Source organism: Phoca vitulina, unplaced genomic scaffold (genome assembly GCF_004348235.1).
Source record: "Phoca vitulina isolate PV1807 unplaced genomic scaffold, GSC_HSeal_1.0 scaffold33, whole genome shotgun sequence".
NCBI classification, from domain to species: domain Eukaryota; kingdom Metazoa; phylum Chordata; class Mammalia; order Carnivora; family Phocidae; genus Phoca; species Phoca vitulina.
The window spans coordinates 18,224,008-18,238,589 of NW_022589736.1; the positions used below are offsets into that span (position 1 = coordinate 18,224,008).

At 33.7% G+C, this 14,582-nt stretch overlaps 1 protein-coding gene across 7 annotated transcripts in view; it reads right to left on the bottom strand.

Moving 5' to 3' along the window:
• Positions 1–14,582, bottom strand: part of TRDMT1 (tRNA aspartic acid methyltransferase 1) — an 80,417-nt gene that overhangs the window by 13,479 nt on the left and 52,356 nt on the right. For 2 of the 7 annotated variants that reach the window (XR_004301955.1, XM_032425573.1), the window contains exons 3-10: positions 14,075–14,151; positions 11,525–11,596; positions 10,838–10,903; positions 9,979–10,048; positions 8,291–8,374; positions 6,588–6,931; positions 4,512–4,569; positions 3,335–3,464 (exon numbers count right to left, since the gene is read on the bottom strand). Coding sequence is in view for 6 of the 7 variants with exons in the window: in XM_032425573.1 (XP_032281464.1) it covers positions 3,335–3,464; positions 4,512–4,569; positions 6,588–6,931; positions 8,291–8,374; positions 9,979–10,048; positions 10,838–10,903; positions 11,525–11,596; positions 14,075–14,151 (901 nt within the window). In the remaining variant the exon portion in view is untranslated. Of the gene's footprint in view, positions 1–177; positions 1,193–3,334; positions 3,465–4,511; positions 4,570–6,587; positions 6,932–8,290; positions 8,375–9,978; positions 10,049–10,837; positions 10,904–11,524; positions 11,597–14,074; positions 14,152–14,582 lie in introns of those variants that run through there. The other 5 variants (XM_032425576.1, XM_032425575.1, XM_032425571.1 and 2 more) reach the window with 4 other exon arrangements.

A 14,582-nucleotide genomic window follows, 5' to 3' on the forward strand; every position in this document is an offset into this window, starting at 1 on the left:
ACATTGTTATTGTTTGTCTTTTTGTGAAGTGGTAGCTTCTTGTGGTTTTGATTACATTTCCCTAATAACTAATGATGAAGACATCTTTTCATGTGCTTACTGGCCATTTGTCTATCTTCTTTGGGAAATATCTATTCAAATCTTTTGCCCATTTTTAGTTGAATTATTTTTCTTTTTATTGTTGAGTTGTGAGAATTCTTTATATATTTTGGATATAAGTTTCTCACAGTTGTTTTTTATTTTCCGTTTCCACAAATGTGCTTTCTCATATTGGACTTCCATTTGCTATATTGTTTTTCAAAACAAAATGGCCCACAGATACAAAATTTGCTAGGACAAAGCCTTGCAAGTAGCAACATAAAAGACTGTCCATGAAGTATATACTATAATGTTAGTTACAATTTTCATATTTAGTATCCTTTGACATAGCAACTAAATAAAGGAAAATTTATATAATAAAATGAAGGAAATAAAAGTATTAAGAAAAGCAAATTACATATTTTGTGAGGAACAGAAGGAAGAGTTGATTATGATAAAGTTGCTTCATCAACACTTGACATTATACTTACTGCAATAAAATTAGTGATTACATAATAAAATTATATTTGCAATTGAGCAAGATCATAAAATTGCTATTATAAAGATAATATGTCTTAGGCAAGCACATTAGTCATCTAAAAAATTATTTCATTCAAATTAGAAAGAGATACAAATAGATCACAGACTTTTAGAATATTCCAGGGATGACCTTTTGTAATATTACGATTACATCACAGTGTAAGAAATGTTTGAAAGCAAACAAGTCAGATTTGTAAAAATTATACATATGTGTGGGTGCTTGTGTATTTTATATACAGACATAACTTTTTTAAATTAAAAGGTGACTTTTTAAAAACTTAGGTACATTAAAAATAATAATAATCTTCAAAAACAAAGAAACATAGCATTAACAAGGTCAAGATAGCAGCTTTCATTCTGTAAGTGTAGCTTAGTGGCCTCTTCCAAAGCTTGCTATCTCACGAATGCATGCCACTAGCCACAAAAAGAACCAGCACAAAATGTATGAAAGGATCGATGCAAATCCAACATTGACAGTGGACAAGCAGCTCAAACATTCCAGATTCAGAGTCAATAATGCACATATGAAGGACAGTTCTGTCACAGTGCTGCTCAGTGGTGACATCAGTCAAGCCTGATTATATAAATATATCACATATTTTAAAAGAAGGCTAAGCAATTAAAAAGCCTTTCTTGTACATATTATACATATATTTTCAGAGAGCTGTGAAAAATCCTAACTTACCTATGTAAAATTTTTAAATGATGAAAAAAACTACTTATGAAGTAAAGGCTATAAAAGCAAATAAATGTTCATCATTTAAAAATAAAAACTGGGGCACCTGGGTGGCTTAGTCAGTTAAGTGTCTGCCTTTGGCTCAGGTCATTATCTCAGGGTCCTGGGATTGACCCCTGCATCAGGCTCCCTGCTCTGTGGGGAGTCTGCTTCTCCCTCTGCCTCTGCCCCTCCCCTCTATTCATGCTCGCTCTCTCTCTCTCTCTCTCTCCCTCTCTATCGTTCTCACTCTCCCTCAAATAAACAAATCTTTCAAAAAATAAAAATAAAAGCTGACATTTAAATTTTATATTGTGTGACAGATAGTGTGTAAACATTTTACATATGTTAACTCACTTAACAGTCACAACGACCCTATGAAGTTGGTGTTGTGATTACCCCCATTCTATAGAGGTGTAAACTAAAGCAGAGGGGTTAAGGTGCTGCTAGGATTCAAACTCACTCAGTCTGACTCTGGGGTCCATGCTAAGTGTCAGTATTTCTGCAGTGACTACCACTGCTTAAAGAAATACACACTCAAAATGTAGGAATTAGTTATTAGATAGTAAATCTCTTCTCTAGTGCTATGGAAAGTACCTTTGATTGTTCATCCTAAAAGAGGAAAAAAAAATAGTAATAGACTGGGAATTAAATTCCTGAGTCCAATTCTCAGCTTTTTATTTGTTTTATGATGTTCCCACTCATTTTATGACATAGACTAAGACAAGGAAGTTTGTGTTTTTCTTAAATAACACTCGCCAGGACATTTGTGACTGAATGAGATCACCAAGAAAAAGGCAGAGAGTTACAAAATAAACCTGGTTGCTGTGACTACACTCAGAGAACCAAATACCAAGAGGACAGTCAAATTATACAGTCAGTTTACTCCCAATGTACAAAAGGATGTGTTTCAAAACCTCATCTGTAAATCAATTATTTAGAATTTAAAACATGATCTATTTAACCCATTATCTGCTTCAAAAATAGTACTGTATTAATATTACAATATTGGATTTAGAAAAATTTGGCTTTTCTGCAAACCCCCGAGTTATCAAAAATACATTTCCTGTTTGCATAGTCCTGGAAGCATGTTAGGGAGGTCTGTCTTTCCCCAGTCACCACCAGCCAGGTACTGGCCATACACCTACCCCAGCCTATGAAACTGATGGCTTTGGGACCACGGAGAGCACAGGCACCAGGAAGGAGAGATCGGGGATGGGGTGGGGTGCTCTACAAGGCAAAGGCCATGTGTCCAATCTCTTAATGGCAACAATCCCTAGATTTCCCCGACTGCAAAGGAGTTAGGACTGAGTCTTTCTCCCTCTGCAACTGTATCTTCATTTTTGTTCTTGAGATTCCCTGCCTCAGACTCAATAATCTTTTGTCCATTCTGGCATCTGTGCTCTGAGTCACCCTCTCTTTCCATTAGGAAAACTTTCCTAGACCATCTCCCCACCTTCTCTTTTCTCCACTTATAGGGAGGACAAAAGATGCATAACTGATAAGTATGTGTCTTTAAAGAAAATAAATACAAATACGCTCACCACCAAAAAAATAAATTAATTCCTCAACCACCTTGTAATTTCCTCATAAAAAGGACAATTCTGGCATTCTTTCATAAGATCTAGTGTGGGATTTTTAGAACAGGACTTAATGGAATCAAGAAAATAAAGCTGGAGACAGACATGCTATTAATAACCATCTGTGGGGAGAGGTGAGAAATTGTGGGTTTGGCCCTCCTTCCCTGAAAACCACTCGGGACCATTACTGGAGTGAAGGGAGAGAGCATTGAGGCTGAAGGGAATGGACTTAGGTTATGAACAAAAACAGAAAGAGGAGGAAGGAAAATGTCAAAAATGGCATGATCAGGAAAGGAAGAAGTTTTCTTACATCCATCTTTCTGGTCAAGGGTTTATTCAAAAAAATACATGAGTATGAGTCCCTATTGAACTCTAGGACCTTTAATAAACGAAAGCTGGGGTCTGCCTGTATCCCACATACCGAAATCTGAAGGAAATCCAAGGAGATTTGCTATTTCTTTAGGAGTGAAATATCGAAGTTTAAGCATTAACAATTTTGTTATCTTTTCTTCTTGTGACAAATTGGTAAGGGATTTGTAGATATCCTCAATCTGTAAGAAAATAGCCAAGATAACTGATAAAGTAGAGTGCAAGTAGATTTGTTAAGATAAGATCATCTCTTGTGAGACACTTTAAAAAGGATGAACGTATAGTGTGCTATGATACCCGGTAGCAAAATGCACAGGGTAAAATGTCTCTTGCAATGAACTCTATAATAGGCTGATCAATGGCAATATAAACTGTGAAAACGAAATGTCTGAAAATGAGAAGCTTAATGTTGAAAAAATCAGGAAGCTTTGATCCCTCAATTAAATCATAAGAAATAAACAATGGCAATATGACATAAAAGAAATGCAGTGAAAGATATGAAAAAGAAACCTGAATAACCAATGAAATCAACTTCACAATGCGAACAAGTAGATCATGAAAATGTTTACTGTTTGTGATCAATTTCATCAAATTATTTTCTTAAAATGATAAAATACATTTGGTAAATATAAATTCTCAAATCCATTTGCCTCTAATAGGATTTTTACCATGGGTAAACTTTACTAATGGTAAGAGTTTAATTCAGTATAAAAGGAGATAACATGATTTCACTTCAAAATTATTCAAAAGTATAGAATATTTTTGCAGTATATCAAGCTCCTTTTCAACTATGGTGCCATGAAGAGTTTACAATTAAAGTATTAATAAAAAGCCTTGCTAAGAGGTAGATATCTTTCCCTAAAAGGCAGTTTTATAGCGTGTGATCCAAAGGAATATTAAGATATTTGTGCATAATTTTAGAGAACATTAACTATTGTATGTTGCATTTCAATTTACTCCTTATGGAATAAAAAGAATACCAAAGGTGAGAATAAGAAAAGAGAAAGTGAAATAGAAAATATTCTTTGTACATAAACTCATCTAGCAACAAGAAACAAAAAGGTTTATTCTATAGTAAAGAATTATTATATATATTACATATATGAGTAATATGTATATCCACTCCCAATTAAACATGTAAGATTATTTTAATATTCTCAAATTTTAAGTATTAAATAGTTTATTTAAATTAATTTTCAAATATTTTAGTTCTAAAGCATATACAATACCTGCACATCCTCTGTCGTCTGTAACACAGATCCTGTCCCTTCTATGTAGCTTCCATAACTGAAAGATTAACATGTGTATTATGCAGCATCTAATGTTTTTGTTAATGTGAAATTCCTTAAATATTTCTTGAATGAATTAATCAATCTACATAGTTACATCCTTCTGAAATAGTCTGAAACACATAAATATGCTCTGTAAGTGAAAAATTACTGGGTGAAAGACATAAGATCATTCTATTTAAACTTCTCAGACACTAAACTTGGCATAGTGTTTTGAATTGTGTAAAAACCACTTTGATCATGCATTATTAATTATCATTTCTTTGTATTAATTGTCAGTTTCTTAATGTTCATCACTAGAAAGCATGCGCTTCTTAAGACTTTATATCCAAATGCTATTCAATATTGGCATCCCTGCTACATTAAACCAAATGTTATACAGGTGAAAATAAATTGCTACTATTTTTTATAATGACTGAACCATCACTTCTCCTCATGAACTGAAAATGAAAAGCCCACTCTCCAGTACTGTGACAAACACGGGCCCGCTGAATGTGCGTCTGCCTCCTACCGTGACGCAGTGTTTTCACTCCTCTTCATACAACAAAGAGACCATTGTATAAAAAACTGTATTAAAAGTATAAAAAGCTACAGAAATACAAGGTATTAGTAATATTTCTTCCCCTAAGATCACTGCCAAGCTAGCTGTTCAACATATTATCATAATCTTTTTTCCCAAATAGATCAGTTTAAAATATAAAGACACACCAGGGAAAAATACTTTTGCAAATCTGTTTTCTCATATGTGTGTGTGTGTGCCTGTTTATATTATCTACACTAAAATAGACTTTTATAGTAAGGCTTCCTTTATACCATCTTTATAATTACAAAAGAATTTCAAGGTTGTTTTTTATTACCAAACTGATAAGTCTTGTCTTATCAGACTTGGAAACAGACAACAGCTGAGTAAAGTCTTTTAAGGCAATGGAAAGCAATAAACCAGTTGCCCTGAAAGTACAAGGGCAGAACATGACAAAATCGGAATAAATCTGGTATGGTTGTATCGGGACATAGCATGCATGAAAACTAGTGGGTGAAAAGAGAAAGCTTGAAGTTTCAAATCATACAGTTACTCATCAAATGAGGCTGAGTGGCATTAACAAAGCAGAGATAGGGATCTTTTACAAAATTTTCTGGAAAGGTCTAATTTTCCCCTTCTTTATAGGTTTAAAAAAACTGATGAAAAACATATTAACATTCAAAAATAACCCAAAAGTAACCAATAAAAGACATTATGATATACCATGAAAATGGAAAAGTTCTTTATGTACTCATATGTAATAATATTCAATTTATATTGTATAATGAAAAAAGTACATAATAACAGATACAGTATATCACCATTTACTTAAAAAGGGGGTAAAATATACATGTATATTTAAATACACTCTCACACATAATACCTTCGGAAGATTAGACAGTAAATTGAAATGTCTGGTTGCATGTGGGCAGGAAAATTGGATGAGCAAGAGACAGACAGGGAAAGGAGTCTCACAATCTTTGTACCTTTGAATTTTGAACCACAAAAATAAATTACTTATTTAAAAAACTGAATAAAATTTAAATATGCTTTAACGGCCACCAGATGATTTAACTTTATTTCTTGATATTAAAATTTAATTTCTTCTTATACATTGATCATGAGAGTGGACATAAATTTTTGAGGTCTGATGTGCCATGAAAAGAAAGGTGCTAAAAAGTAGCAATTCAGTATCTACAGAAACCATGTTCCACCACGGGTAATTAAGCTCTTATGAAGGTCACCAAACAAACGGCATTGTGTTTTGTGAGCACTTTTGTGGGTTGTGCACATAATGTTCTGCCAGAAGGAATTTTCACTTGTGCATTCTATTGAACACGAAAGCAGGCAATTAAGGGCAAAAAAAAAAAAAAAAATTCATTCTAGCAGAAACATTTTGTAAAATCCTCCTTGTTTTGAGAAGAACTGAAAGAAACAATAGTCATAAAAACCTGGCTATTCTGAATATCCCATTCTAAGAGCTTTTTAAAACCTACCCTTTGGTAAAGCATGTGGACCTTCTGCAAGTGGGCTTAACAATGTCTAACAAAAGAGCGTATCGCAGCAATGACTTCGGCGGTAAAAAATACTGATTCACGTCAACATCATCTTCAAGAAAATCTTTTAGCATCTGCACAGAGAGATCACTGTCCTGGTGATGTTTCCGGTTAACTTCTTCTACAGTTTCAAGCTTAAAAAGAATGGCCTCTTTTCCAGAACGTTGTCTGCTCTTATCAAAGCAAATACTAGGTTCAATTTTCTTTCTTTCAATTTTATTTTCTGTATCTATTGTATTTCTTCCTGGATATTCAGATTCAATTTCGGGAAACTCCATCAGTACCTGGCATTAAGTGAAAATACACACCTGTTCAAAGCTTTATTAAAAATAAATGACAAATTAATAATGTCTAGTCAACATTATGCAAAAAATGTCTTCAGCCTTATAGAGTTGTCATTAAAAAACAGAGGAATTGTGATTTACTTGGATGTATACAAGTTATTGTAAGTTTTTCACCATATAGCTATAGTGTCAACAGGCTACAACTGATTTATTTCATGGAGTTACTGCCTGCTGTATAGGAAGTATGCTGAATATAGATACAGTACTATATTTAAAAAAGAAGTTTAGAAAGCAACATTAGTTATGGAATGAATAAGTCATGGGACTAAAAGGCACAGCATTTAAAAAAAAGAAAGAAAAGAAAGTAACATTAACATTTCCAGAAAATGTGTATTCGATCAAAGTTTGCCATACCCCTTCATTAAAAAAGAAAAACTGGAACATACCCATGATCTAAAGGAAAACTAGTAATTAAAAAAGCGAAAGCACTTTTTCCCCTGAAAGGTTATTTCTACTCAAGAGTCCCATAGGAAAACCTTTTTCCTGCAAAACATGTAATCATGCATAATGAATGCCCTATGATGTAAAAGAAAAATAGTTCCAGGAATTTTTAATGCTTATGTCTTTGTTAATATAGTTTATATATTGTTTTTGGAATTGACCATCATGGAAGGGGAGATGTATTGGTATTGTATGGCAGGGGATCCAAATGACACGAGTGACCCCCTATTAGACTTTTGAGTTTTTACCTGTGACTATTAAGGAGAGCTTCACTGAATCACTGAAACTCTGTTTTCCACAGCAATTTTGACGGAAAGATGTACAGTTGCTTGCATAATTAGAGATCCTATCTACAGCAATTGAGCATTTTATTCTAGTTTGTACTAATCACTATATTTTAATCAATTAAGGCTAAACAGCACTGACTTCAAAGAAAATGCAACCAATTTGTGTTAAAATACTGTTAAGCAATTGTTAAGATAGTATAACTGAATTTTATCAAAAATAATCAATGGCTTCTACTGGGGGGAAAAATGACAGATACAAAATAGTCAATGGTCAAAAGGGAAATGAGAGGGAGAAAGAAGGGTAACAGCACTGATGTTAGTTTTTTTTAACTTTTAACTTATATTTTTTTCTAATAATGAAAGAAAAGTTTTTTTTGTCTTGTTTAAAACAATAAAAACAGCAACAGGAGAGGAAAAAGCCCTAGGAAATAGACTTAGGTCATGGTCTATATAATAAGCTCAGTAGGAAACATAGAAGCTTCCACAAAGTAGTTCTTGAAATAAATTAGCCGACTGAGATATACTTACAATATAATAATAATAATAATAACAACAACAACAACAATAATACCTGACCAGGGACTTGAAAAGGTAATGGTTCTGACTGAAGCTTTGCAATAAGGAAATACCGGAGCCTTGAATTTGGAATGCCAAGCTGGAGTAAAGCAGAGCAGTTAGTTAATATAGGAAATTAAAGAGATCTATATCAACTGTTGCACCTAACAAAAAACTCATACAGGTATGCATTTAGTTTCTGCCAGAAAAAATTCTGTTATTGATATGTGGAAGACTTTTTTGTAGCAAATTCTTAAACCTTTTAAATTGGTGCTTTGTACCTTTATTTGAATGAACAGAGATTGAATCTGATGAGTCGTATGTCTTTGAGTCACTTTCATTTTCTATTTCCCAGATAAGAAGTTATATAGACATTCTCACATTCATTATTAATAATAATCATAAAAAATAAAATTCAAATATAGCTATTGGCTATTTATTGCCTCACTTTATTAAAAAAGGAGGATGCACTAAATTGTAAAAGTTAGAAGGCAATAAATATGAAATAAACTTAATGAGATCAGACATAATGCCAATTTCCATAGTACATATACATCTAATTTTTGAAACAGGTTTTCTTTTAATTTCAGGGCAAATAACTGTATAATAGGCTAAAGATAGTAAGAGGCTAACAAACACAATGATAAAAGAAAAAATAGATAGTGATACTTGTAATATAAAAGATCTACCAAATATCATAACCACTTACTTCAATTTCATATTCATGAAATAGAAGCAATGTTTGCATTTTATCTTATTTTATTTTAATTCCAGTAGAGTTAACATACAGTGTTATGTTAGTTTCAGTTATTTGTTTATTTAGTTATTTGTCACTTACATACAATACCCAGTGCTCATCACAAGGGCACTCCTTAAGCCCCATCCCCTGTTTAACCCATCCCCCACCCCACCCCCCGTAACTGTTTGTTCTCTATAGTTCTTGATTTGTCTCTCTTTTTTTCTCCTTTGCTCATCTGTTTTGTTTCTTAAACTCCACATATGAGTAAAATCATACAATTTTTGTCTTTCTCTGGCTGACCTATTTTGCTTAGCATTATACTCTCTAGCTCCATCCACGTCATTGCAAATGGCAAGATTTCATAGTGTTTGCATTTTTAATGGTATGTCCCAAAAAAAACTAATTAGAAAACTATCATATGTTCATTTTGTTTTCTATTTTGGATGATTTTGAAGCATTACCAAACTACAGAACGCCTGATTTGGAAATACCAAAAGTCACAGATTTTCAAAACACATTATCCTTTATTTTCTGTGTGAAAAGAAATTTATATTCTCAGGACCCCTGGGTGGCACAGTCGGTTAAGCATCTGCCTTCGACTCAGGTCATGATCCCAGGGTCCCAGCCCCATGTCAGGCTCCCTGCTCACTGGGGAGCCTGCTTCTCCCTCTGCCTGCCCTTCCCCCTGCTTGTGCTCTCTCTCTCTCTGTCAAATAAATAAATAAAATCTTTAAAAAAAAAAACAGAAAGAAATGTATATTCTCTCTTCAAGCTATATAATATTTCCCATAAAATATGTGTAAATAAATCTATATGCCTGTACAATATTCTTTAGAAAGTAAGACCCATGCCTGAACTAATTTCAAGATTTAAGTATAATATTATTCAAAACAGACCTATTCTTTTTATTGAGTCAAATTCCCTTTAGGAAAATTTATAGGAATGTTGATAATTGTGGTACCTACAGAGGTTGGAGATAATAGAAATTCTTGGTACTGAAAACCGCAATTTTCTAATGTTTGTATTAACAGGTCTCTGAAAAGAAAAATTAAGAGAAAAAAGAAAAACTTTCACCCTATAGTTGGAAATGGGGTTCTTATATAAAAAAATTATACATAAACTTCATTTTATATGAAAACTGTACCTCCACCGAAGTTGTTTAGAAAGTGAATGATCCTAGGTCATAATTATTAAGTCCAGTACTTGAGAAATTGCATTTCTCAAAAAAAGATAGAGATGATTTCTATTATAAATAAATAAATAAATAAAGCTGCCAGATAATTTATCCCAACTGGGGCTATATTCTATCCAGAGTTGGAATCACTAGTCTACTGATGATAAATCTGCTATTGGGATGAACTCTATCTGTAGCAAATCAGATGGGGGAGCACTGATCAGACAGCAGCCAGTTCAAGGATATGGATACTTTCTGGCTGGGCTACCATCTGAAAGGGCTCTGATCCAGGGCTTGCTTCTCCTAACTGCGGGACAGAAAATGCTTATCAAGAGGAACATTTCTTACTGAGAATACTCCTACTTCTAAAGAAATAGGCAACAATGTAAGCAGCTAAAATTGAGGAATACCATTTTCATTAAAATATGTGCTCATTCTGCAAAAATTCAAACATATCAAAATGGGAGAGAGTCAGGTGAACCTAACTTTGTGAAACTTTATATTATTAATTAGTCAAAATCAATATTAATGAATAAAATATATAATATATATAAAATGTCAGGATGTATGGGTTTATTTTTAAGATCTTTATTTCCAAATGGCTCTTACAACATACCAAGTCTAAGATGAACACATCTTATATATTTTACCTTGTAGAAGATACTTCAAAGCCTTTAACATTTTCTAAAAGAATATATTTCGGTAATTTTTGTAATCTAAAACAAAACAAAAACAAATGGAATTCTAAACATGTCATTACTAAGAAGTAAGAAGTAAAGAAAATCCTTACTTGTGGGAGATTTGAGGTAAATAATTTTCTGAACTCTCTCTTTTCATGAAAGGGCTTTATAGAGGATAGAGACAACTTATATTTTATTCATTTTCCCCATAAAAATGGCATAGCTAATGAAGTTAACATTTGAAATGTTAATTTCCATTGAACTTTATCAGAAAACATGGGTTCACACAGAGGCTCTGAACTGCACAACTCAAAGGGCTGCCATTTATATAGAATGGCAGCTTCTAGGGTTAGCACAAGTTTCCAGGCCTTGGGCAACAGCATTCACTAACATTAGCATCATTAATACTGTAAGGAGAGGCAGTAGAATTTAGCTATTAGACTGTAATTCCCTGTCACTCACTATAGTGGCAACCGCGGAATGGCAAACATTTGCAGTTATTCTATCAGTCATGGCAGAAGAAGATAAATGACATGCACAGTATCTGAAAGCTGCATGTATAAGCTGCTAATCGCTATAAAATGACAAATATTACATTCTTCCAGATCCAAAGTTTTAAATTTAAGGTAAGCTTGTACAAAAAATCTAAGTTTTTACCTTGGGAGAATATCTAGAACATATAAGAGGCTATTCGTCCTTGGATCAGTCACATCACCTTGCAGGCCAATTCTAAAGGATAAAAAAGGTACAAATAAAATTCACCAAGAATTTTCCTTACAGAAAGATACCAAATCACTTTTAAAACATCAAAACTGAGAGAAGTGAAATTAGTTGGTCTTCACAAAAAATATGACCATCTTTGTTGCTATAGAGAACAAAATGCATTTATTCACTTAATAAAAATGAAAAAAGCCTTGCCTATCTAATAAATATGCTTATTATAAAACAATATGTCAAATGACTTACATGAGGCAAAGAAGAGAACAAAGAAGAACAAATAGTCAATAGAGACTAAAATCAATTACTCTCTTAAAATCACTTTGTTTAGGAAAGACACACAAGCACACATACACACAACTGGTTGATGATACCTTTTGCTCTGTCCCAGATGAGACAACAAAAGTTCAGATGAATGAGCTGGTTGGGTAGGGTGGCAACACAGAGTAATGCACTGATAACTAATCACCATCTAAGCAGACCGTAGTAGGTAAGACTAAGACAATTTTGTCCAATGTAAATAGTAGAGACTTAACCTGAATGCTTGATTCTACAAGCAGGAGTTACAACTTGGTTAGACTAACTAGGTCAGAACAGGACATGTAAACAGGCAGTATTTCAGTATTTGGACTAGCAATTAGATCTTACAAGCAAGATTCAATGTGATCAAGAATCAAGCAGAAATGAAGACTTGGATTGGGTCTGGGTAGCAGGAACAGAGGACCAGGGTTTAAGACTTGGGTACTTACTAGCTTCATTGCCTCAGATGAGTTACTTGACATCACTTGTCAGTTCCCTCATACCTTCCAGCAGGGCCAGAACCATCTGTGGATCTGAGGCTCAGATAGACACTTAGAGTGGACTTGAAGAGATACCTCAGAAATCTTGGGTTCTTCTCACTGTGTCCCTTTCCTCTCGGCATTGCAATGATGACAGTATTACAGAATCAGTTACTGCTGCCATCAGCAGCTGGAGTTGGGCTGCTGGTAGTAGGGAAGACACAGCATGCCCGCGCAGTAATGGATGAGGCTACACGGTGCTGGGGCTGCATTCTGTTCTGTACGTCCTACTTACTGTGGTTAAACAGGCCGTATGCTTGCATATGTTTGGAGGCATCTTCACGTGGAATGCTCTCTGCTTTCAGACACAGTTCAGATACTGCCTCTCAAAGAACTCCTGTGTCCTGGCATGCAGCAAGCCACTTTCTCCTCTGTGCTCTCATGGCACTTCCAGCATTCATTTATTATATAGCTTATATCACCTTATATGATAATTATTTGTCAGTCATTCCCTTAAACTATAAGCTCCTTGAGAATGGGAACTACAGTATCAAAAGCAATGCCTGGCTTATAAGTGCACAATAAAGCCTTGGGGAATTAATTTCCTAGAGAGTTGTTTAAATAAAGCAAAACTAAGATGGAAATTAAGCATGAGAATATTCATTTAAATTAGAATATTTATTACATGTGATATCCCACTTAAAATCATCTTATACATTTAAGTAGGAATGTATAAAATAATTGATAAATCCTGGCTCTGACATTTTCTAATTGTATGGCCTTTAAAAAGTTACTTAATCTTTCTATGCCTCAGATTCTCACCTATAAAATGTGATAATATTAACACCTATCCCATAGGCTTGTTAAATTAAATGGCATACTCCATGTAAGACAGAGGATTGTTACGATTATTTAAAATAATTAAAAATATCTAAATGAAGATGGATTAGTCAAGATTTCACCTAAGATATAATTCCCTGAAACACACAGCCAAATAAATACTACATAATGAAAAAAATGAATTGCAAAATAGTTATAAAAAGTCAGAATTACTCGATGTACATATGAATTCTGAGAAACATAAAATTCACAAACACATTCTTGATTAGCTTTTAAATTTTACAGTTAAGTAATTTAGGAATTGAATATTATGAAAGTTTACTAATCAGTTAAAAAGATATTCCTGAATACTCATTAGTTTAATTAATCTAAGGTAACTTAGGTCAGAAATAAATATTGTATCTTAGGTAGGTATAAAAGAGGTCCCATACAGTCTCTGCATATCTTTTATTGACCAAACTGCTTTGCTCATTTGGTAGTAATTGCTATTTCCTTTATGATTAAAGCTGAATTATAAATAAAGGGATAAAGGGAATTATTTATGAAAATTGTCAAAATTATGAAAATGCAGCTAATAGTCTTCAAAGTGTCCATGCTTGAAACTATGGTATAGGGTGCCTGGGTGGCTCAGTTGGTTAAGCAACTGCCTTCGGCTCAGGTCATGATCCTGGAGCCCGGGATCGAGTCCCGCATCGGGCTCCCTGCTCAGCAGGGAGTCTGCTTCTCCCTCTCCCGCTCCCCCCTCTTGTGCTCTCTCTCTCTCTCAAATAAATAAATAAAATCTAAAAAAAAAATAAAAAAAAAAAAGAAACTATGGTATAATTCCTTCGAAAGTACTCTTCCTCAACATAGAAATATTTATTATACATACCTGGTGAATGGTTGACAGGGAGGGCTCATTAAAATCATATTGAAAGACAATTTGTCAAACTCTTCTAGCGTAATGCCCTAAGGAATGAACATTTGGGGAAAAAAATATAAAAAGATGCAGAGAATAGGGAAGAAGGAAAAATGCTAATTGTAACTGAATATATCAGAAATTATAACCCTTAATAGTTTCATTTATAATACTCAAAACTTTATATAACACTTAACAAATTAACTTCAGTTAAACTAACTTTCCAAAGCAATCTTATGAAGGAAGTTGGATAAGTAAATCAAAGCTATGAAAAACTAAGTGACTTCCCCCAAGACTCAGAGCTGGCCAAAGCAGAGCTGGAATGCTAATTTCCTGAATCCTAAGTGTTTCACGCCTCTGTGACACCTCAAGTCCAACACCACTATGTTTTCTGGAGTCAAACATAGAGAACTTCGTTTTATAATTAATGAATTTTTAGCATAGGGCCTAAGAAAATTTTTTAACACCTCTCTATCAATAA